The sequence below is a fragment of the Coturnix japonica genome, chromosome 2 (genome assembly GCF_001577835.2).
Source record: "Coturnix japonica isolate 7356 chromosome 2, Coturnix japonica 2.1, whole genome shotgun sequence".
Classification (NCBI taxonomy): Eukaryota; Metazoa; Chordata; class Aves; order Galliformes; family Phasianidae; genus Coturnix; species Coturnix japonica.
The window spans coordinates 127,472,481-127,498,379 of NC_029517.1; the positions used below are offsets into that span (position 1 = coordinate 127,472,481).

The 25,899-nt window shown below is 36.0% G+C and overlaps 1 protein-coding gene across 10 annotated transcripts in view; it reads left to right on the top strand.

Annotated features, from left to right (window-relative positions):
* EFR3A (EFR3 homolog A) overlaps positions 1 to 24,386 on the top strand; it is a 66,256-nt gene extending 41,870 nt beyond the window's left edge. For 9 of the 10 annotated variants that reach the window (XM_015856342.2, XM_015856343.2, XM_015856346.2 and 6 more), the window contains 13 exons: positions 1,441 to 1,555; positions 2,770 to 2,821; positions 5,519 to 5,691; positions 6,137 to 6,212; positions 8,530 to 8,691; positions 9,333 to 9,464; positions 9,969 to 10,036; positions 11,430 to 11,557; positions 17,606 to 17,694; positions 18,971 to 19,019; positions 20,012 to 20,115; positions 20,712 to 20,761; positions 21,376 to 24,386. In XM_015856342.2, coding sequence (XP_015711828.1) covers positions 1,441 to 1,555; positions 2,770 to 2,821; positions 5,519 to 5,691; positions 6,137 to 6,212; positions 8,530 to 8,691; positions 9,333 to 9,464; positions 9,969 to 10,036; positions 11,430 to 11,557; positions 17,606 to 17,694; positions 18,971 to 19,019; positions 20,012 to 20,115; positions 20,712 to 20,761; positions 21,376 to 21,481 — 1,304 coding nt within the window. In that variant the 3' untranslated portion in view covers positions 21,482 to 24,386. The remainder of the gene's footprint in view (positions 1 to 1,440; positions 1,556 to 2,769; positions 2,822 to 5,518; positions 5,692 to 6,136; positions 6,213 to 8,529; positions 8,692 to 9,332; positions 9,465 to 9,968; positions 10,037 to 11,429; positions 11,558 to 17,605; positions 17,695 to 18,970; positions 19,020 to 20,011; positions 20,116 to 20,711; positions 20,762 to 21,375) is intronic. The other variant, XM_015856340.2, reaches the window with a different exon arrangement.
* Positions 24,387 to 25,899: the final 1,513 nt, after the last annotated feature.

Consider the following 25,899-nt stretch of genomic DNA (forward strand, 5'->3'; position numbering starts at 1 on the left):
AAAGCTAAAATGCATTTGGACTTGCAATAAGTTTATTGGTTTTGTGTATTCCTTGAAACACGAACATCATTCCATACCTTTCCTACAGCACTGTTGTTAGTACTTTCATGAAAATAATCTAGCAAGCTGTGTACAGTAATGTGTTTTCAAAGGTAACACTGGAAGCTCATAGAAACCAGTGTTTAAACATAGCAGCAACAGTGACACCAAGTGGCCAGTTGTAGTACCATGATTTAATTGTGGTACCTTTGAGACTCACAGTCATAGAACGGCTCAGACTGGAGGCGACCTTAAAGATCCTCTAGTTCGTACTCCCCTTCCCAGTCACTATATCAAGCTGCCCAGGATCTCATTCAGCCTGGCCTTGAATGCCTCCAGAGATGAGGCATCCACAACCTCCTTGGGCAACCTGTTCCAGCACCTCCACCTAGGCATAGAGCCATTGACAACAACCCTCTGACTACAACCATCCAATCCAACTGATTCTTAACTGTCTAATAATGGAACCTTCAAATCCATTTATCTCCATTTTTTAGTTAAGAATGTGGTGCTGGGACCGTGTCAAATGCCTAAAATAGTTTTTCTCTGTACTGTAGTGATAATAGAGTTACTCAGGTTGGAAAAGACTTCAAAGATCATCAAGTCCAACTGCAACCTAACCATGGTGCCCTAACTCTAACAACCTTCTGCTAAATCATATCTCTGAGCATTTATGTGATAGGTATATACATATAAATATATCTATGCTAGACATATATACACACGTACATAAATATATATTGTGAATTTATGATGCCCTTTTGCATTCACCTCTTTAAGTAACTTTAAATCTCCTTACTAGTCTGTATTTTCGCTTATTCTGTGAAGCTGTCTGGAGCAATAGCAGATACGTAGTAGACTATTTCTGACCATTACAGTAAAACTTCAAGTTAGTGTTGAAATATATATACATTTTATATATATACATATGCATGTATATGTATGTATCAAAAAGTGTTTTTAATTCTATGAAAGTTTTGTTTACATTACTGCACAGCAGTAGTCGCTAAGTAAGGGTTATAAAATAGTTGTATACCTCTAAGATTTGTTAGTAAACTTATAGTAGTGATCTGTGAAGAGACAAAAGCAGTGACACTGATCCACAAGAAACACAGTTCCTCAAAAGCTTCAAGTAAGAGATTTCACATACTTAACTTTCAATTATGTTTAAGAGAGTGAAATTAGGAAGTATTGAGGTTCAAAAAAAGCTGAGTGCCACGAACAGATTTACTGTGCCAATAAACAGAAATGAACTCATGGCTGTTATGCCCTAAAGCAAATCAGATATGCCCAAATAGAATAAACATTTTATTAGTCTATTTTGACATTGGTAATTTATTCCTTAGGTTAATAAGGCTGTATTTCTCCTTCCCTTTGTGCATTCATTGTGTTTCTATTTAGGATTTTTTGGAAGCAATCTACCAGATTACCAGAGATCAGAAATTATGATGTTCATTATGGGAAAAGTACCTGTTTTTGGAGCAACTTCACAGTCACTGGATACAAGTCACCTTGGGTTAGTATGAATTCCTACCCAAAGTCTCAGTAGGAGATACATATACAGAAAATGCTATACAGAAAAAAGGCAACAAAACATTTCTGCTTTCCATATCTCTACAGATATTTCTGAAATTAACTTATTTATTGACTGTTAATTACATAACTTCTAATATGTTTTTTTCTGAGTGAGGGAAATTGAACTTAGATCGGTATTTAAAGTACCTGTAAAAAGTAAAGTGTAACTTGCACAGTTTTTGCTTCTTTGCATTCTCTATAAGCTGTTTTCAAATTAATAAATTACAGAAATGAGTGAATTTGCTTCATTTTAGATTTTGGGTTTTTTAAGTTAAAAAAAAGAAAAAAGCTATAAATGGGCAGATTCCTGTTACAAACCTATAATTAAATGACTGCCATACTACTTGGTCTCTGCTACACAAGACATTCAGTGACTACAATATATAGCCAGTGTTATAGCCAGTGAAGGTGGAAGTTTTCACTGCTATGTAGGGGCCAACTTGCAAAGAGGCTTTTTCTTTCCTTTAGAGCACAAATTGTTTTGGACATCAAGAAAGTGGATCTTTTTTCATTTCATTGAAAGACTGTCTTTGAATAAAGCAATATACTCCCAACTACAGTTTTATTTTCTAAGATCTTGCATCCAAAACACAATGTGGCTATGTACTTTTAGGTATTTAACTTGTTTTAGCACCAACAGGTGGAAAAGGAGAAGAGATGAAGAACAGGCTAAGTGATGTTTGTGGCTCGTTGTGATCTGAGAAATCAATTCTTTGAGTTTCTTGTGCAGATTTTGCAGGTTACTTTTTTCAGTGTCTAAGTTTTAAAGGAAAAAATGACCTGGTTTGGTAATGGCCTCAATTACATTTCAATTCAGAAGTCATTCGTAACATTGATTCCTATGAAAATAAAGTCAGGCATACACCAGTTGAACGCTTCATGTACAAGATTTTAAAATGGGATGTGAAGGTTTATGTCTGGTTCACATCTACTGCTTTTTCAGTGGTACGTGCTTATTTCTTTATGCTTTGCTATAAATGTCCTTTTCAACAGCACTTATTACACATTATTAGGAGATAATTGCTCCTTATTTGTGCTCATACCACATCCCTTTAATGACTGCAATATTCAGTTACTGAAAATAATGTTGCAGATGATGCGTAATATCTTGAAGATATGCTAAGAAATTAATTTTCCACGTTTTTCCAATTGTAGGGATTTGGGAACTAGAAGAATTCAGATCATGTTATTGAGGTCGTTACTTATGGTAAGCCTTCTCTATTTGGTGAATTATAAGCATGCAATATTTTGTTTTATGTGCACATTTACACATAGAAATACTTTCAGTTTTATGGAATTTAATGTGTGTTTGTAATAAAGAGATCTGGGGACTTAGTAAAACTGTGACGTGTTCCCAGCTTAGGTTGCAAATAAATTAGTAAATATCTCTTAGAGCACATCAGTGAGTATCAGATACAATTAGATCTGCAGATCCAGGAGAAGGTCGGACGTAGATTGAGTTGATTGGTTGAGATATCAGTGGTAGCAACATCAAGGTGAAATCACTTTCATCCATTACATTAGGCTATAATTCGTAGAATGGCTAATAATATTTGAAGTGTGAGAATGGATGCATATCTGCACGGTGTTAGTCACAGGCATTGTTTTTTCTTTCTTAGTGTTTCCCAAGATACCTGTATATAATTATTTGATCATGATTATGTTTTTCAAATGTAAAATTTCTACGGGTATTTCAAAATTGTCAGTGACACCTTTGAAGTATTTTGTGAATTGCTAAGATAAAGTAAAACACTTCCTAGCTTAAAGGGACAACTTGTAGTTGCAAAGCACATTTCTGTGGCTATCGTTGATGCAATTACAAGATTTCAGCCACTAGTTCTTTTTACATTGTCAGTGGTGAACAGCATACGTCAATGTTTTTATTTAATTCATGTAGAGCTAAACAGTGCTGTATTCTGACTCTGGTGTTAGGTGGCATTATCTTAGAGATTTAGTTCTTTTAGCTTATTTTTCAAAGAGTCAGTCTGAGGAACTACATTTAGAACGTAGTTATCAGGAACTTCCCAAATGCTGATTTTAACTGTAATATTGGCACTATGTGTCGTGGAAATTATGTTATTGTGTTGTTTGCAAAAAGACTGATAAATATAAATATGTTATTTTAACATATGTTAATTATGTTATATAAATATATAAAAATAATTTGCTTACACAGCTTTATTTTGTCTTCGTAATATGAATGCCACAATTACCTTGGTTTATTCAGTGAAAACAAGGTATGTTCTGCTAGTTAGATTCAGTAGTAGGTAGTGTAAGAGGCTTTTGCTTGTAGAACCCTGGCTTCTGCAGAAGCTGAAAACTGTTTAGTGTCTAAAACAGGTGAAATAGTATGAAGAACAGTTTTATCACTAAAGCAGAAGAATGCCTTCCTGGAAAAAGAGTTTCTATGCCTGCATTGCCATGAAATTTGTGTTGTTAGGCAAATCACTTAAAATGCTATTTGCAGATCAGAATAGGATATCCTGGATTTTGGCTTGCAGAAGAGCTGAATAGTTACAGTTACAACATAATTACAGATAGAAAGGACCTCGAGGGGTCGTCTTGCAGGCCGTCTTTATTATGGATAGAATCTGCTCTGCCTAAACTATTCCTGACAGTGTTTATCTCCCTTGTCTTTAACAATTTTCATTCACGTTGGTGTGGAACTTTCTCAGTTTGGGTTGTTACATAGCCTGTAGGTAGGCAATGGGAGATCCAGATGTTGCATGTAGAAGATACCAAATACTTTCAATGCTGAATTTTGTTTCAAATATTCTTTCAGGATGCAAAAACGAAATCCCATCACTGCACAGATATATGAAAGTGAATGTTTTGATATTTAATGAATTACTCAGACATTGATAAATATTGCCAAAAAGTGTAGGAAGGAATTTTGTATTCAGAGCAAAGCTTTTAGTTAGGTGGATGTATGGTGTGAACTGCACACATATTAAATAACTAGAATTCACTGAAATCCTGCCTGTGATGTGTTCTGAACTGAGAACAATGTGGTCATATATTCAATAGAAAAGAATACTTTATAACTTCATATCTTGCATACATGCAGGCAGAAAAAGTTGTGTAGGCATTTCAAAACTGTCACTCCATTAAGTATGTTCACTTTTATTTACAGTATTTCTGTCTGTAAAATTAGTAATTTCCCATTTTAATGAAGATAGAATAGATTCTTTCCTGTGGCACTGATAATGCCTTCATGCTCCTTTGCAAACCAAATTCCTACCTACTTACTGTGCTGTAGGAATAGTGCTTGCACACAAATAAAAGCTGTACTGCTATAGAATAAAAATAATGAAGGTGAACTTATGTCTTAAACATATGATTGCTTTTAATATGATAAGGCTTTTGATTACTTTGTACCCCCCCATTCTCTCAACATCTTATGCTGGGCAGCTTTAGTTTAAGATGTGCATGCATCTTTCATACATGTTCACTCTCTTATTTTTCCCTTCACATGAGTATACCAGCTACATATATACATATACATATACATATATATATATACATATATATATGTATATACATATACATATATGAGCATCTCGCAGCTTGAAATGGTTAAGTCTCTGCAAAAATTCTCCTTCATTTTGTCCAGTGCAACTTCTCACAGGATGGTTATTTTTTATGAATTTAATAAATAAATAAACCCATGTTTTTCCTTTTGTAAGTATGATAAAGATGGGAAATACCACTTTAAAATGGATTAGAGTGTTCATTTGCGCATGACTATTAAAATCCTTTCAAATACATAATTATGTTAAGAAGTTTCAAAACTGATACAATATTTTCATCTGAATCCACTTCTTAGAGACCAGGAAAACCCTACTGAAACATTACTGACAGCTCTTAGTAATTCTCACAGTGCACTGTGTTCATCTGTAAACAGGTGACTTCAGGATACAAAGCAATGACGATAACTAATGCACTCCCTGCCCCATTTCTGGACCCATTATTGTCTCCTTCACTAATGGAGGACTCTGAGCTAAGGCAGCTGGTCTTGGAAATACTGCATAATCTCATTGATCGGCATGACAACAGAGCAAAACTCAGAGGGATACGGTAATTCTTTCATGTTTTCAGTCACCCAATTTCAGTCCTAGTTTAGTATATGAATGATGTGCTTGTTTTAAATATTTTTTCCAAATATTAAATGCTAATGTATTGTTTTGATAAGTGTCCACTGCCCTCTATTGTTTATTTATGGAAAGAGTTTAACAGATGAGACTCAATGCGTGATACATGACCATTCCAGTATCTTCAGTTTTAACTAATCTTGTAGCTGATTATCTCCTTCTGGGGGACAGAATTTGGTATTTTATATAGAGGAAGCAAAACCTATGTCATTCATAATTGTGTTCATAGTTCAGCTTCTTCATTTGAAATTTGAATTTGTTGTTAGCCTAAAATGGAAATTGCTTCCAAATTTGCTTGAATACTTCATACATGTCTTGCTGTCTTCCCATTTCAACTTTTTTGTGAAGCGTTATCTTGGTTTCTGTTGTAGAATAATACCAGATGTTTCTGATCTAAAGATAAAACGGGACAAAATTTCAAGGCAAGATGTGAGCTTCATGAAAAAGGTAATAGAATGAAAAAGTTAACTTTTCCATCTATAGTAAAGTAACTGAACCAGTATCTTTGTTTCTTTTGTTTCTCTTCTGTAGCTGTGTTTTTTTTTGTTTGTTTGTTTTTGTTTTTGTTTTTTTTACAGCACATTGCAAAGATCAGTGATTTTAATTTGCATGACAGTATTGTCAATGTTCAGTGTTACAGGTACTTGAGAGATGGCACCATGAAATAAAGTTTTCATTTATCTTTTTGGTGAAGATCCTTGCATACGTGAAATTAGACAAGTGCACATCTAAACCATGATTCTGAAAACGTTTCAACTCTTTGAAAGGGCAGGACAAAGGGAAATGGTTTTAAGTTGAAGGAGGGAATATTTAGTCTTGATATCAGGGGGAAGTTGTTTACCATAGGTGTGGTGAAGTGCTGGAGCAGGCTGCTTGGAGAGGCTGTGGATGCCCTGACCCTGGGACCTGGTCTAGTATTAAATGTGGAAGTTTACTGTTGGAGTGACAGAGCACTAGGGCAGTAGGGTTTGTGGAGTCTCCTTCTCTGCAGATATTCGAGATCCATCCAGATGCCTACCCGTACTGCTTACTGTAGGGAACTTACAGTAGCAGAGGATTGGACTTGATAATCTCTAGAGGTCCCTTTCAACCCCTACAATTGTGTGATATTTGCAAACAAAAAAACCCACAACTTCCTGAAGTGAGTGGAAGCGATCTATAGAAATGTTTATCACCATCAGCTGTCTAAGATTAAACATTCTTGTTTCACAGCTAACCTATGTTGCTTTGCTTTTGACTCCTGTAAACTATGAATTAGAAGATGCACTGATTTTCCAGAGAGAAATTTTTTATTGTCAAATTAAATTTTTGATGTTGTTGAGCATTAGTTAACGTTCTCTAAAAGTTTATTAACTTTTGAATGACCATGTGGAGATCCTAAGGGAATTATTTATAGAACTTTGGAATTTCAGTACTTAAAATAACGTGGAATTAATCTAGACATGGATGCCAAGTTCTTTTCTTCTCTGTCCACCTTCTTAAAGCCAGGATACTTTTTTTTCCCTCCTATTTAAGGATGCTGTTGATAACCATTTGTCATAATTAGGGAACTGTTGAATTTATGGCATTTTAGTAGTCATATAGAAATATTCCATATGAATGTGCGGAAGAACTTCTTTACAGTGAGGGTGACAGAGCCCTGGAGCAGGCTGCCCAGGGAGGTGCTGGAGTCTCCTTCTCTGGAGATATTCAAGACCTGCCTGGATGCCTACCTTTGCAACGTGGTGTAGGGAGCCTGCTTTGGCAGGGGGGTTGGACTCGATGATCTCTAGAGGTCCCTTCCAACCCCTACAATTCTGTGATTCTGTGATTCATATGAACTGTAAGGTCCAAAAATGCATTTGGTTTCATACAACGCCTTTCTTTACCAGTGAAATGAATTATTTCATTACTTGTTTCATTATTCATTCATTTATTAGGTATATTTATTACTCATTTCATTATATTCGAAATATACCATATCCATTATAGAGCTAACCTTCATTGTGGTTATTTCATAATAGCTCTGATAATAGCTCTGCTTCCCTCCTTTTTGAATTGAACACTGAACACATAGCACTGTTAGCCTCTTGAGTGTTCTTGAACTATAAATTTAATTTTAGTAGTATAAAAAAGACTTTGAAAATCTTCAGTGTTCAAGTGAATCCATTCTTCTTGAAGAGCATATATTAAAAGTCAATTGCCCTCCTCCTTCTGAAGCTGAAGTAGTACTTTCAGAGAAAAAGCATCAGTCCTTAGATAGTGAAAACCATCTGTGTCACATGTTATAAACCTCTATCGTCTACAGATTAAGAATGCTTGTAGTGTCTAACTGCCTTCCAGAAAAAATTATTTCTTTGCTATTCAGGAAGACTTTCTTAATGCACAAATTGGGAACATGGATAACTCTTGAATCTCCTCAATTACATGAATGTTTTAAGATCTGCCAATTTATGAAAAGGGGAAAATAAAAAGCAATATCTTACTGAATATTTCAGTAAGCAATTTATGTCAGTGTCTGACAGTGCAGTATTCATGTAAATTGTAGAATGACGTTGTTCTATTTGTAGTAGACTAATTGTATTCTTAGTGATCTTAATGTATTTTGTGTGTGTATATATGTTTAGATATGCTTTTTCTAATTTATTTATTTATTTATTTATTTATTTTTGCTAAATCTCAGATCAAAGATCCAAGTTAAACTTTAAGTCAGGAGTTGGGCTACAGTACATTGACCCTTTCTAAAGGAATTTTAATACTCATTTTTTCTTCCTATCTTTTGTAGCATGGTCAGCAGTTATACAGACACATCTACTTAGGCTGTAAAGAAGAAGACAATGTCCAAAAGAACTTTGAGCTGCTGTATACATCTCTAGCTCTTATTACAATTGAACTAGCTAATGAAGAAGTGGTTATTGATCTTATTCGATTAGCTATTGCTCTCCAGGTATGAGTCTGAATCACTGTTGAGTTCACCGGTTTGTAGTTCATATTTGTGAAGTTGGATGTGAGTACTTTGATGATGTACTATGATGATACTATGATGATACTTTTGTTTGAATATTGATATTTAAATTGGAAATCACATAATTCAGTTCTAACACGATCAGTCCTTTAAGCAAATATAGTCTGTGTATAAAATTTATTAATGTTGAAGCTTCAGCTGATCAGACAATTTAAAAAACTAATAGCAATGATAATAAACATTATGTAATTTCCATTATAATGTTCTATCTGGGACTCTTGAAGGTGATTTTTGAAATACTGTTCATAATTTTCCAGATCCACAAGTGGAAATTGTTAAGGCAGAAAGGCTACTAGTTACTGCCCTGTACACTCTTTTTGAGAAAGTTGAGTAGATTTTATTCTTTTCAGAGGAGTTGCGTTCTACAAACTCTTTTATTTCAGAATAAAATTCACCTAACTCAGAGTGAGCTAAAAGGCTAGGGTGAGGGGGAAGATATTAAATTCTGTGTCATACTAGGTAGTAATGTTAACTGATGTATGGTAAGTACTGCTAACTTCCAGGTGTTTGAGACAACAACCTGTCAATTTTGGAGAATGTAATTGCTGTCTTATCTACTTCAGGACGTCGCCATCATCAATGAGGATAATCTACCAATGTTTAATCGTTGTGGTGTTATGGCATTGGTTGCAGCATATCTAAACTTTCTGAGCCAGATGATTGCAGTCCCTGCCTTCTGTCAGCATGTCAGCAAGGTAATACATGATGAATCAGTCTTTTCGTACAGTACACATAATAGTAAATAAATCAGTAATTGTTTGTGTTCTTGACCTCTGGTATTTTTGTCCACCAGTGTTGTTTGTTGTCTTCTATATTCTTGTTGTCATCTGCTTTGTTTGCTGACTCTTAAACTTATGCAAATAATTATTCTCTCCTTTACTAGTTTTATTTTGTGCATGTCACCATAGATAAAGGTCTAAATCATTGTTTGGTGTAAGACTTTATAACCTTACTGGCTTTGATTAACCGTATTGACATAGGCAAGACCATGAGAACCAGAATTTTTCTTTAAAAGGGTGGGTTCCACAGTATCTTTCTCTAGCTAGAAGAAATCTTGAAAGGCTTTTTGTTTTTTTTATGAGATGCATATTAATGAAGGACTGATAATCTGCTTCAGTAAATTTCTTTAAGGCATTTTAGTCATTGAGAGCAATAGGTAGTAGAAAATACGTCATACTGTTTGCCTCGTCTTTTTTCAGGTCATTGAAACTAGAAGTCTGGAAGCATCGTATTTTCTGCCAGAAACAATTTTCAAGGACAAATGCAAGTAAGTAGATATAGAATATTAATTGATGAACAGTAAAATTTCTCTATTACTGTTCCGTGTCACTGAAGTATCTTGTGAATGTGAACAATAAGAGGTTAAGCAGTGTACCAGATAGACAGAAGAAAGCCATGAAGTGGAGAGCTATATAAAAGAAATTGCATTTTTTGACACTTTTTAAATTTTAGTCAGCTATACTTTTGTTTCTTTAATGTGGTGCTTGGTGTAAAGATCAACACGGTGAAATGCATTTCTAGAATCACAGAATGGGTAAAAGTTGAACTGATCTCTGTGGGTCATCTAGTCCCATTCAGGCTGTACCACTTACTGCAGTCTGCCGAATACCACCTCCGAATTTGATTTTGTCCTTCATTGAAGGTGCTCAGCTTCTCTGGATAGTCATGGATGGTCATTCTCACAGTAAATAAATGTTCCTGCAGATTTCTGCGTTTCACTTGGTCTCCATTGCCTCTTTTCATGGCACTGGTACCACTGAAAAGAGTCTGGCTCTGCTGTCTTTGCACATTCCCTTCAGTTATTCATATGCATTTTCCTCCCTGTGCCTTCTCCAGGCTGAACTGAAGAATTTCAGCTCTCTCCCTGGGAGGGGAGCTCCAGTCATTGGAATAATGGTCTTAAAATAAACAAGGGGAGATTTTGACTAGATATTAGGTGGAAATGTTTCACTGGAGGGCTGGTGAGGTGCTGGAACAGGTTGCTGTCCAGAGGAGTCATAAATTCCTCATCCCTGCAGGTTCAAGGGCAGGTCAGATGGGGCCCTGCGCAACCTGATGTAAGGGAGCTAGAACTGGATGGTCTTTCAAGTTCTTTCTAACCCAACCTGTTCAATGTTTATGTGATGGTTGTTGTTTTTCCTACAAAGCTCTCAGTCTCTTTTGTCCTGGGGAACTCAGCTCTGTACATAGCACTCCAGGTGTGGCCCTTAGTCAAGGTGAAGTATCACCCCTGCAACCTTTTGCCATCATTATGGCCTCCTATTGCAACCCAGGATACCATTTGCCTTCTTTGTGGCAAGGGCACATTGCTGACAAATAACAAATACTCTCCATTTATTTTTTCAGATTTCTCTATTATCAAAGGCCAAAATCTCTCAAAATGTTGGAGTAGTTGAGAAATGTATTTCAGATAACCAAGTGTTAAAGTAATTGAAAATGTTGCAGAGTTCTATATTTTAATTATTTCAGAGGATGTATCACTTTATAAATAACTGATGACATTTTCTTTCTATCAAATCATCACTATTTGCATTTTCTTGTATACTGTTATACATACATACATATATATATATATATATATATATATATATATATATATAAAAGGAGATAATAGCTAGATGTATGGCGAGATAATAACTTCAAATGTATATTTTTAACAGCCTCCCAAAATCGTTAGAGAAGCACGAAAAAAATTTATTTTTCTTGACAAACAAGATTGCAGAATCATTAGGCGGCAGTGGATACAGTGTGGAAAGATTGTCCGTTCCATACGTACCCCAGGTAACAGGTAAGTTGTAAAACTGCTAAGTACTGGTTATTGGTAGTGCTTTCTTAATGTGCTGTCTGTCAGAGCATCAAATGAAATGCAGTGTGTCTGCAACACAGTTTAATCATAGTACAGTTTTATTTTTTGATGGTACTTTTTTTCTGATGAACGTCTCTCTTATTGCTGTGATGTTTTCACTTTTTATCCTTTTTATGATTTTCTTACTTAAAATAAAGAGGTGAGGCACAAAGTTCTTGAGCCTACTTCACATCTCTATAAAGTATGAGCAGTTTTTGATTTAAAAAAAAAAAACCACGTTATTGCCTCAATTGCTCACTTAGTGTTGAGGAATATGACTAGAATAAAGTACACCCAAAGAAAATTATTGGAAGTTCATACTACCTACCCATTACATGTGAACAGCATGCAAATGATTACATAGTATGTGACATTCTTGGCTTTCAGTTCTTGATACTTTTTCAACATCCTGTTAAGATCTAACTGCTTGTTGCTCTAATGGGACTATGGGGCTTATCAGTCTGAAGCATAAACTATGACAAAAAGTTAGACACTATTAGATATTATGGTAGTACTAGTATTAGACACTATGGTACTATTAGGCACTGTGCAAGTACCTAGCAAGAAATTGTGATTCCTCTATATTGTACCTTACATATCAAAAGTAAACAGTACATATGGACAGTGAATATCATATCTGTCACACCTGCAGAATGGTTCAGTTGTGTTGAAAGGCAATGACACACTTGATTAAACTTTTTGGATAGCTAGGGAGGGAATGAGAATGACTGTGGTTTTGCTGTGATCAAACTAGCAGTATTTTCTGAGACACATCTGAAATAGCTTTGAGTTATCTTGCTGGATGGTTTTGTGTTGATTTTTTTTTTCTTCTAAAAAAAGGAAGTGTTGTTGTGTTTGATAGATCATTTCTTCTGGCATCTGAATGACAGTTAATGTTATATTCTTGTAAATGTTTGTAACAAATATTGAAATGTTATGTTTTCAAATTTTTACTGTCTTTTGAGTGAGCATGGAATGGGAAAGATAGATGGCCTGATTAGAAAATTGTGTTTAGTCTCTTCTGTAACATGGGATGCATTTGTGTCTAAATGACCTTACTAGAGTTTACTTGGATACTTTCCTAAAATACATTCTTACACAGGAACACTAACCTTGATGGTTCTGTCTCCAGCAACATTAAGTGAGTTCAGGTGGAAGAAACACCCTCTTTCCAGCTTTTTGAGTAATGAGTAAGAGGTCATACTTGGTGATAAATTTTAATAATGTTGTGTTTAATAACATACAGAGATAAAATCCTCTCACTATTTCTCTTTCCAGTTTTCTTATCAGTTTGAAATACCTACTTTTTGTTCCTTGTTCTCTTTGGTGGGAGGGAAAGATGTTTAAATGCACACTAAACTATTTTTCTCCATATATATATATTAATCTCTATTTTCATTAGGCAGAAAATATCACAAATGCAGACACAAGTCAAAAGGTAAAAAATGAGTAGTAGGTCATCCTGCTCTCCTGCTAGCTGTGGTGTGAACTGATAGGATGTGCCCTATCAAAAGGAAAAAATGCTTCTAGAAGGCTTTTAGACAAATAGGCCAGAAATTGCTTAGTACATAGTGTGTCCTACTGGGTTTTTTGTTTTTTGGTGTGCTTTTGTTTTTGCTTATCCCCTTCTTAGTATGCCTGTGTGAAGCTGAAAGGTTTGCCTTCTGATTTTATTCTCAATTTAGTACTCTGAATTATGGTAGCTTCCTATTTTCTTTCCCTTAACAGGTGGTAGGGCCATAGGTGTCATTTCTGTCATAGCACCAAAGGTGACTCTTTGAGTGAAATTACAAGAATAATAGAATTACGCAGGTTGGAAAAGACCTCGAAGATCATCAAGTCTAACCACAGCCTAACTATAGTACCCTAACTCTAACAACCCTCTGCTAAATCATATCTCTGAGCACCACATCCAAACGGCTATTAAACACATCCAGGGACACTGCCTCAACCACCTCCCTAGGGAGCCTATTCTAGAGTTAAACTACCCTTTCTGTAAAGAAGTGTTTCCTAACATCCAACCTAAACTTAGCTTGGTGCAACTTGAGGCCACTTCCCCTCATCCTGTCAAGTTTGTACTTAGTTCAAAGTTAAAAGAAGCTGTCAACAGCTCACAGAATGATGATGATCATTCCGTGATAGATTATTATAAAGCTGAGAGTATTTTCTAATGAAATGTGAGGGTGAGTAAATGCATTGCTAACTTAACCTCTTTCATTCAGTTGTTTATTTCAATTTGTAATTAATTCCTTTTAATTCAATATGACTTCTACTTGAACATTAAATGAAAATTTTACCACGTAGTATTTTTGTGCTTCAGTATTTTCAGTCTTTCCCAGTAGTATGTTGAATTGTAAACACAGGAGTTGAGTGTAGGGTAGATTCTGTTCTGTAAATGAGAAGTAAAAAGTAAATTCTGTCTCTAGATTGAGTTTGTTTATATTTCTCACGTAGACATTCTACTCCGCTTCTGTCAGACGTGTGGAAAGGGTCTTGGCACTTAACTGGGAAGATGTGTTTCATTCCTAGTGTAATATGCTGTCATTTTAGAGAACATTGTGTGAGGAAATGTGATGTCTTAATCAGTTTAGTGAAAAGGATGATGGATGGGGATTATAGCACTTTGTCTACTCTGGAAACTTGATTCCTGTAAACATTTTGTCCTTTTATGTTGTTCTGCTAACGTGAATGAATCTCCAGGTGAAGTGATATTTCTCTCAAATTCTACCAAATTAGTATCTACAGAGTTGAAATGAAGTTGCATCTTGAGGCCAATTGCTTATTATTTTGAAAGGGAAGGCAAATACTGATGGAAACTGGTTTGTATTTTGGAAGGTGATATTCCTGATAAAATTTTCTGGTGGGCACAACAAACGTAGTAGCGCTGAAAGAATGGTTGGTCTGTTATCCTTTTGAAATTGCTTCGAGTTCTTTTGGTGTTAAATGTACATTTTGAACCTTAAAACCCTGTTTGGAGAAGTATTAACTTTAATTTTTCTGCTCACTAAAAATACTGTTTATCAGATTATTTTGATTTGTTGAAACTAATATTGTTCACTGTTTTCATAAGTAGTAAGTGATTTATCTATCTGTGAAAGTGCACTAGTGGCTTGCAAACAGACTTTAACAGGGCAAATCCACCCATGTATATATGTGCAAACCACTGGCCATTCAAAACAACAGCCATACCCATTCTGTACTTTGACTAACAGTACTAGTGGCCTCATCCTGTTCCTCTCTCTGTCTATTCAAGCCCACTAGTGGAACCTATATACAGAAATATGTTCTGGGATTGTTTAGTCTGGAGGAGACAGGAAGGAAAGACCATATAGATCTCTACAACTACCTGAAAGAATCTTATAGAGAGGTGGACATTGGCCTCTTCTCCTGGGTAACTAGTTATAGGATGAGACTTAATGGCCTTAAGTTGTGCCAGGGAAGTTCACATTGGATATTAGGAAACATTTCTTCTTGGAAGGAGTGGTGAGGCATCAGAACAGGCTGCCCAGGGAGGTGGTAGAGTCAATAAATGCATAGATGTGGCCCTGAGGGATATGGTTTAGTGGGCAAGGTGGGGATGGGTTGATCATTGGACTAGGTGATCTTACAGCTGTTTTCAAAAGTTTGGTTCTATAGTTCTGTATGGATCTCTCCACTGTGTAGCCACCGCAGGATCCCACTTCCTGGTCTCCCCAGTATCTGCCATCTGGATGTGTGCCCCAGTGCCCAAAGGCCCAGCCCAGCTGCTACTGCAGATCTCCTTCATGCCAAACAACACACATATTGATCTCCCCTAAGCCATAGTCTCCATAGTATATATAGTAGTTGGACTGAACCTCTTGGTCCCTCTGGTAGCCAATTCATCCAGATGCCTGCCCCTTGGGATGAACAGACATACTTGCATTTGCTTACAGAGGTCAATATTGAGCTGCCCAGCTTGATATTCCCTTGTGGTCGCACACTGATGCTGTGCACCTTCATTCCATTTGTTGTACTCGGACCCCAAAGTACACACCTACACAAAGAGAAGAGTGTTCTTCAACCAGGAGGCGGTGGAAATGGAGAGGGAAGGCAGAACAGATTGCACTGATAAGGCTCATTGTGGCCAGATGTGCATACAGACCAATGCCCTGTTTACCTGAGATTGATCTCTTTCACCTCTGCTTTCCCATGCTTGTTCCTTCCCACTCTATCTCAGTTCTCTTTCACCCTGCCCTTGGTTCTTCCCAGAGAAACCCCTCAGAAAGTTTTGTGCAATCCCAAAATCCTCTTCCCCAGTATTTCACATCGTTCATGTCCCAAGCAATGACTTCCCACTTTATCATTGAAATGACCTCTGAGCCCTTCCTTCACCCAAGGGGTTCTTGGGTTCTCCCTCACTGCTGGTTTGTCCCTAGGATCCTTTATGTGTGTGGAGATGAATCTTACATCATTAAAACCTAAGGGAAACTGTGAATTATAAAAAAATTTGCCCACATAATACCTTCAATATTAGAATAGAATGAACACTTGCTAGATAGCTAGGCATCCATAAAAGATAAACTCTATTGAAAATCATCACACAAAAAAAAAAGTGCGTTCTGGTGTTTGCTTGTCAATTACAAGAGAGAGCAGCAAGATGGCAGCCAAGATGTACTTCAGTCTTGCATTTAACCATCATGGTTTGTGATACACTCCTCTCTGTGCAGATGTGTACCAGTTTAGCCATCAGGGATTAAAAATTAAGTCCTTCAGAATGATGCTGCACGTACTCAGGGCCTCTGAGAACCTGGCAAACATAGCTGGAACTCAGGTGTTTTTCACTAAGCTTGTTCGTTCACTGCCTCTTGATCTTGAAATGATGTTTCATTTATATAACTTTTCAGAAACTTGATTTATAAAAGCCAAGTGCATTCAGCTTTGCTGGGAAGAACTCTGATCATGCTCAGTATTTGCGCTGCAGAAGTGTTTTGTTTGTGATTCAAACAAAGAACCAAAATAAGTTGCCATCTGGAGGGAGCATATTACTGCTACTTTCCTTATCCTCATCTTACTATCAAGTGCATTTAGATGCTTCTGACTCTGCGATGAAAATAAAAAGGGCCACTTCCCAGTGTCATCATCTCAGCTGAAATCTAAGATGTGACATAGCAATTTGTGACTTTGTAAATGACGTGCATGGAAGTCAGGTTATTCATATCTTCATTTGCCAGAGGTTTCTCACGGCATGTCTTTAAATCTATTTTTGGCTTTTCGTGTCTTATGTTAATATGTCAAAAGTGAGAAATGGTTACTTGGTGTCATGCTTCAGGAATGAAGTCACAAAAGGAAAATCTATCTAATGATGGATCACTTGATCATAATCCTCCACATTAATGACATGATGTCCCTTTTACTATCTGCATAGTTGATCTGCAGCTGCTTTAAAAAATTATCAGTGTGACTTTCTGACTGTTTCTAGAAATTAATAAGCAGAGAGAATTTCTTTTTTCACTGAACAAATCTTAGACTTGCTGAGTATGATATTTGTAGCAAAAAGAATAAGGAACGTTTGCTTTTTATTTCCATTGAGAAATTTATATTGTCTCTGTTAGTGAGCCATCTTCCAATAAACCCTTTTCCATTTCAGAATTCCTTCAAATTAAGACCCTAACATTTAGATTTCACAGCCAAGGAAAAAATTTAGCCGTTTATAAACAACTTTACAGCAGTGTATCATCATATGTTATGCTATTTATTTTGCATCTGAATAATTCCCAAGATTTAGAACAAGAGGGGAAAGGCATAATTAAGAGGTTATTTTTCTTCCTGTTCTGACTGAGTAATTATACAGGAAACTGATCACTTTTCACAATGATAAAAATGATAGAGTAGATTGTATGGGGTCACTAAATAGGATACAGACACAAAGCTGCGTCCAATGTATGGAAACTTGATTGTTCATCTTTTTGTTGTTACTCATAAAGCGAGATCTGTTGATTTAGTGGTTTTTGTTTTGTCTTATTCTTCTAGATGAGGACAGACTCTCCAGAAGGAAAAGCATTGTGGACACAGTATCTATTCAGGTGGATATTCTACCCGGGAACAACACAGAGGATAAGGTATGACAATGACAAGATATCTTAAGGCATCATATTTGATGCTGGGGGTAGTAACAACCTCCAACTTATGCTTTCGCAGAAAGTCTAGAGTTTGATAATTCTAGCAACGTTAAATGTTTTGTTTTCTTTATTTTTTTCCACTGCAATTATAAAAAGTGTTGTCAAACATGCTGATGCTGTTCTAACAAAATATCTCAGAATTATTGAGTCTTTTGAGTTGGAAGGCACCTTTAAAGTTCATCTTGTCCAGCTCCTCTGCAGTGAACAGAGATAGCTAGAGCTACTATACATGCATATTAGCATCACATTGTTCATCTAACCTCAGTAAGCATTTTTGTTATTCTCAGGAACTGCCTAAGAATCACCATAGAATCACAGGGTTGGAAAGGACCTAAAAGATCATCTAGTCCAACAGTCCAACATTACCATTCATCTAGTCCAACATTACCATTGCTACCACAAGCCACTAAACCATATCTCGTAGCTCCTCATCCAGACACCACTTGAACGCTCCCAGGGATGGAGACTCTACCACCTCCCTGGGCAGCCATTCCAGTGCTTGACTACTTTCTGAGAGAAAAAGTTGTTCCTTATGTCTAATCTAAATCTTCTCTGGTACAACTTGAAGATGTTTTCTCAGGTCCTGTTTGTGGCCTGGGAGAAGAGGCCAAACCCCTCCTCATCACAACCTCCCTTCAGGAAGTTGTAGAATGCACTGAGGTCTCCCCTGAGCCTCCTGTTCACCAGTCTAAACATTCCCAGCTCCCTCACTGAGATATCAGCATAGAAATGCCACAGGCTATTCCTGGCCTGAAGAAAAGTTCTGCCAAAATTCAAGTTGTTTTCCAAATCTCCTGTTACTCACTAGAATTTTCCTTGGTCAGTCTTGGGAAAGAACCTTGGGTCAGAAAACTTTGTCCAGGGTGATTATTTTTATTTACTGTTTTTTGTATAAAAACAAGGTAGTAATGAGAACAAAGCTGGCCAGCTTTTTTTGGTCCAATATTTGTAAGCAAAGCTGGCAAGAATCAGTTCTGAATCATAGAAAACTAGTATTTTTCTACAAATAACAACCATTCTGGTGGCTAATAATAAAGAATTAGGGGGTCTAATTGCTATAGAAGCTCATGATAAAACTATAAGAAATTTGTATGTTAAAAAAAATAACACCAAAGCTGTGGCTGTTTTCTCCTTCAGTATTTATCCTGTTCCATAGCTTTTAGAAGTTAGCCGTGTATGAGATTTAAGGTTTTGTTTTTTTTACTTTTGTCCTTAGATTGATAACACTGAAGAAATCACCTTTGAAGCTTTGAAGAAAGCAATTGGTAAGTTTTATTACAGTTATATTTAACAGTGTAATTCTAGGTTAGTGTGGAATTACTAAAGAAAATTTGTTGCCAGAATAACATAATTAAAATACTACATTTGTTTTTATCAGCTAGTCAACTGATTTAAAATTTCAGCCATAGTTTCTGAAATATGATCTTGATAATTTTAGTGAATTCATTTTTTGAAACTTACGCGACTAAGAGAAACGATATGGAAATGCATTTCTATGGAATTTGCCATTTCAGGCCTAGCTAGAAATAATGAGATTTTCCAGTTGTGAGCTTTTCAAAGTCTTCAGTGCATTCAGGTAATAGATTTTAAGATAGAATTTCAGATGTCAAAAACACTCAGCTAGTAGAACTCATGGAGTTAAGAAGTAAGAGAACTGTTTGAGTAGTTACTAATGCCATCCAGCCTGCCAAACTTCTGTCAAAGATGTTGATTGAACATTGACATTATAAACAATAGATACAGTAACATCTTAAACAATAATTCAATCTGACAGTTTTCCCAAACTAGCTAATTGCTGAAGTACTTGAATTCATTAGATGCTGAAAAGTTCCAGCTGCTTCTAGGTTCACTTGGCCTATATTCCAAATTCTGTTTAAAAATACATCTTTCCCAGCTGTCTGCATGATACTGGGAGGGCAGATATTTCCCTCTTCCCTTGAAGGAAGAGACTTGGGTGCAGTGAGTCAGAAGTGGAGTCTTGAGACCAGATGATGAAACAGGAAGCCTTGACTGGTGGTTAAAACACATAGTAAAAAAAAAGGGTAAAACTGGCATCCTCAAAAGAGCTCCCTGAAATTCTATCAGCATTTTGCTTTAGAAGCAGTGACAGCGTGCTTGGATGTGGTTGCGTGTTTGCTTTTCCAGTGCACATTTGAAAGCTAAAAAGATTGTGTAAAAGAAGGCAAAACACTTTAGAAGTTCAAATCACTCATGCTTGATGGGCAAAATTACACTTACTTTTTTCATTTTCTTTAAGATAACAATGGACTTGAAGAACAGGAAAAAGAAAAAAGGCGTCTTGTGATTGAAAAGTTCCAAAAAGCACCATTTGAAGAAATTGCAGCACAATGTGAAACCAAAGTGAGTTTCTGAAATATCTTTTATACTATTGAAGATGCTAGTACAAACGTTAATAGAGATGTGCTAAGGGTGCTCTCTGTTTCTGTGTATGTCACTGCTGCTATTGCACTTGAAGTATAGTATTCAGTTGTCTTCAGCCATTGTCTCTGTAATATCAATTATCTGTATTGGGAAATTCCAGTTGTTTAAAACGTGATTTTTGTTGTTTCTACAACATTTTAAAAGGAATGGAAATCTTATTCACTCTTCACCTTAGTGTTATCTTTACTATCTTTGAAATTCGGATTGATTATCCATCCCTATTTCCTTCTGGGATAAGCAGAACTGTATTTACCTCACGATATATATATATTAATGTTACACACACACATGTACATATATATATAATTAAATGTGTACCTTCTACCTTCAACAACAAATTTTGAGTTGTGCTTCAAGGTAGGCTCACTCAATTTCACATGCCTCTACAAGGCTCAGAATCCCTGCAGCAGATGGAAATCTAAACAGGAAATACACTGAGTGCTGCCTCACATGTTCCTTTTCACTGTGCTTAAGATTCAGTAATTAATTATTAAATTTTAATTATTTTTTTCCAGGCTAACTTGCTTCATGACAGACTTGCCCAGATACTGGAACTCACTATTCGGTAAGATTGTATTCAAGAAGAATATTATGAATAAAAAATGAGTTATAAATCAATTGTGACAACTTTCAGGTGGTAATGTCATAGTATTCTAAACATGCGAAATAGGCAGAAAATCACTAACTTTACAGAAAGCATTTGTATAAAACTGTTGCTTTGATAATCTTGTTATTGAGTCCTCTGTGGGATGATGAACTCTTCTAACTCATCCAATTTTAATTGTTCAATTGAATTTTTTCAAGACATTTGTAAAGAAAAAGAGCATAACTGGCCCCAGTTGTGGAGATGTTAAGAGCATTTATGTTATTACGTTACATTTTAACAAGTTTAACGTGTTTGTGTTTTTATTATTTATAGTTCTTGCACATCTGATGTGCAGTGTAGATAATGTAAGTAATAAAATGCATTGTCCTGATTCTATAACATCAGTGACTTGTTGATTTAGAAAAGATCCTTGATAAAAAATTGATACATGATAATGGATCAGGATAAAACACTGGCTGTGAATGAACAAAAAATAGTAGTTGGCATTTTTTGCAGCTATTAGTTTATACAGGTAAAAAAAAATATATCTGTCTGTATTACTGTGAGTGATAATGATCATTCTTCTTACGCAGACCTCCACCCAGCCCCTCAGGAACGATGACGATTACTGCTGGACATGCTCATTACCAATCTGTTCCAGTCTATGAGATGAAGTTTCCAGATCTTTGTGTGTATTAAGTGTCTTCTGAAGTCTGCTGGACATTATTTAGAGTAGAGTACAATAGAAAGAACAAGATGAGTTCTCAAATTTTATTGTTTTTCTTTTTAGCTAATTTTAAAATAGTGATGAACATGAGCCAAAACCAGATTACTTTAGCCAACCTCTTGAATCTGTTCAGTTTCTGTAAGTCTGGTTTTCCTTTTAAGTTAGGTTTTCATTTGTCACATTTCTTCATTTCCATGTATGAGTACACATAGATGCCATATATAAAACTTGTTGTTTTTTTCACATTTATTAATTCAGTTATTCTAGCAGTTAGTCTTTCCATAGATTCCTTTAGTTTGTAAGTTGCTTTAATATGTTAATTCCTTTTAATTGAGGGACCCGAGAAATGCTTTTTCCTTCTTATTTTTTCTTCTCCAACTGTATCGTGTGTTGAAAGAAAACCATAATATATGTAACAGTGGAGTGCTGGCCTAACTCCCTTTTGTTCCTGCTGTTACAGTTGATTAACTTGTTCTTTTTGTAATATATGGAGGAAAAAAAAGCAGAACTAAACACAGTACCTTACATGTGTTCAAGTATAGTAAATGGACAAATGGACACTTGTTAAGTATTTCTGATGCATCATACAATATGCTTCTTAGATATATACAACTAGTATGTATCCTGTGTTTCTTGCTGTGAGAATTACTGCTTTGCATAAAGACAGGAGAAATCTCTTGAAACACTGAATTGTGCAATATTTTTCACATCTTAAAATGTATAGTTTACAGATTATACTTTTGAAAATGCAGTACTATTTTACTCTGTCTGCTTTAGTATAAATACAAGAGAAGTATATTTAGTATAGCATAAAATAAACCGAGGGCATTTTAAGTCATAAATGCAGAGATTACAGTTATGTTCTATGAGGTATTTCTCTGTCGTTTGTTACAGCTTTTTAGTGATGTTTTAGAAGTTGAAAGAAAACTGAGTGAAACCATTTAAAGACCAAGAGTTTATTAAATGTGTTTTCAAGCAAAAGCATTTTTAGAGATGTGTATGTTTGTTCATTTCTGTTTTATCTCTCAAATCTTTGTAGAAATGAAGAAAATGTGCTAACTTTCATAGGTTTATGTATCTGAGTGTACATCTGAAATGAGAGTAAAGTAAAACCAATCTAGTAGATCCCTCAGCTTTTGATGGTAACTGTCAAGGCTGTTTTTGGCTCACTAAATTCTGCAGACAAAACAAAACAGCCGTAGTTGTTGTCATGAATTGTAAAGTTGAAGTCCCATGGTCTATCTGAATCCGAGCCAGCACAAAAATGTCTTTATTAAATGCAAGGCACTTTGGGTAGCCTGCAGTGTATAAAACAGTGAACACAGGCCGTGAACAAAGTGATTAACTTCAGTTGGCCCTGCTTTGAGTAGGGGCATGATGAGATGGCATTCAGAATCAGAATTAATCTCTGGTTGCATAGTTCTAAGAGCTGGATGGTGTCTCTCTGATGGGCAGAGCAGCTAATTTGCTGACTTTGGGACATTTACAAACCTGCTGTAAAACAGACTGTTGGATATTTGAACCTTTCTACAGCATGTATTGCACCAGGCTACTTTTAAAAACCTGATGGCAGATGACAACAGAGAAATTTCAGCTACTTAAACCTATGAGATAACGTGCTGAGAATTTCAGAAAGCTCAAAACTCAAAAGGTAATTGAGACCTTCTTTTCAGTTTAACAGTGAAATCACAGCTGTTAGTGGATGACGAACAGCCCCTTATCTACAGCATTCCGTTGTGATTTTTACTGCTGCAGCTTATCAGCCTGATCAGACCACAGCCTACACATACATAGACTTCGTTACCACTCTAGCTTATAGTTTTTCACTTTTTGTTTTTCCTTGTTTGTTTCATTGGGTTTTTTTTAAATGTAAGACAGTAGTTTTTTGACCTATATAAAGAGTGTAATTTTTTAAAGAGTAAATCTAACCTATGGATAAAATGTAAAACACTTATCCACTGTCATTTTTTTTAAGAATAACACTGTGCACTTTTGTACAAAAAGAAAATAAGGAGTCTAAAGAATGGGAAATAAAGAATGTACTTCTGTTTGCACTCCTGCAGTATGCAGACTGTGCTGTAAATACAGGATTGTTTCAGTGACTGAATTCTGTTGCATGAATGCTGCATGTGAAAAGTAAATTCAGCATTTCATTTTCTATTCTTTTCATGGAATTCTTCAATTATGCTGTAGGTTTCCATGTTTTTGAAGTTCAAACTCGCTTTAAATGGGAAATGCAAGTGTTGTGCAGGTGTTGTGCAGGGTTTGAAGAGCTTTTAACACTGTGTTCACACGATATTCAGTTTCTTATTATCTGGAAATCCAGCCAGTCTTGAGTTGGTAGTTGGTTCACATTGACCATTTTTGACAGCTGGAATATGAGAGTCACTGTAAAAAAATGTATTGTTTTGTAACTGTGGTAATATGAAGATAATGAATGAAACCAAATGAGTTAAGGATACTGTTTGACGGGTTAGAATTGCTTGTTTCACGTCTTTATGTTCTTAAAACAAGTTGCAGAACTTGAAAGCATTGTATGCATATTGGCTCTGCTATCTGCAATGCATCCAGTGCTGTCACAATGTTTATACGCTTGTATCCAGGTGTTCAAACATATTCCAGCTTTTGCTTTGTGTTTTCTTTCCAATTATGTCATTTTTAGGGTTTTTGGTAGCAGGTCACTTTTAAAGTAAATACAATCCCTGTATGTTTCAAAAGACAGAAATAGCCTGTTGTCCGAAATCAGAGCAGGAATATTTTGTCTTTTGTTCTGATGGTCATATATTCTGTACTGTATGTAATGAACCAGTTCAATAAATGTAAGAACACACACTGTGCAATCTATATTTAAGCAATAAAAACAGAATTTAAAATAAATCTTCTCTGTGGTGTCGTGATTTTTTTAGTGCTTTCAATTGTCAGTGACTTCTTGACATTTAAGTGAAACCTTTTTATTCACCTCTTTCTTGCAAGCATGAAACACTGCAGCATTATTGAACCAATACTTTTAGTTACTGATGAACAACTACTATGGTGAAGTCAGACAAAATTGGAGCTCAGTGATGTTTAAGGTCCTTTCCTCCCAAAGTCATTCGGTGACTCAAATGATCCATCCTTATCTCTGAAATGAGAATATGTGAATGAGTATACACTTCTGAGCAAATATATCTGTGTTGATGCATTGTCATGAATGAGGTACTATCCTCTAATAGCAGGAAGGATTTGATGAGTTATGCTGTTATTAAGCAGTGATAAACTTCATTCGCTTGTTTAAAGGCCGTGTTTTTTTACTCCGACTAATTAGCTATCTCATCTTTTTGTTATCATTTTTATTTCTAACTGTGCAAAGTACAGAGTAGTCTCCTGTCACTGTAACAGTGGGTTGATACCTGAACAGTTCCAGCTTTGGAATGAGTAACTGTGTGTGGGACCACACAATCAAACGTGATTTCATAGAATCATAAAGTGGCTTAGAAGAGGTGAGAAAGAACCTCAGAGCCCACCCAGACTCAACTCCTTGTTATGGTCAGAGTGTCCCCCATCAGGTCAGTCTGCACAGGACCCCATCAGCCTGGTACTGAATGCATCCAGGGGTGGGCCGTCCACAACTTCCCAGCAGCCTGTGCCAGGACCTCACTGCCCTCAATGAAAAATCCTCCTCACATCTAATCTAAAACTCCCCTCACTTGAATTTCTTAAGAGCCTTATGTAAATTTGGTCAACTTTGACACTGGAATTGATATTGTCAGTTTCAGATGTATATTGTAGAGTCCAAATTCAACTTTCAACGCTGTCGCGTGTCATTCAGCTGAAATCCAATGGGGAAAGCTTGAAAATACCTTTGTGTAAGTCTTTCATGTTTAAGTATTAAGGCTGCTAGTGATTTTGAACCTGATTGTTTTGATGGAGTGGTTTCCTAGCTTTGTTGATATAGTCAAATTTTAACTTATTTTAGTCCTCCTGGCTATATAGAATCATCAAAGCTGTGTCTAAATGGTGAATATTTTGAGTGGTAAATTTGGCCAAAAAAGTCCATAAGGGAAAACTTGTAGTTGAAAGCAGGAAAAAGGGAAAGAAAGATATCACAATGTTATCCTAGTTCTGTATTAGATCCTGTGCATTAGTTTTAGTTGATCCCAGAGAGGTGGCGAATGCTGCATCCCTGGAGATTTTCCAGGTGAGACTGGATATGGCACTAAGCAACCTGCTCTACCTCTTTGTGTCCCTGTTCAGTGCAGGGGAGTTGGAATAGATAACCTTTAAGGGTCCCTTCCAGCTCAAGCAGTTTTATGATTCTGTAATCCATAAATCTCTGAGAACTGGAGATCACTGCATAATACACAGCTTTGGGACAAAAAACCTTTTTTTCTGCCTTGACCTGTCTGACCAG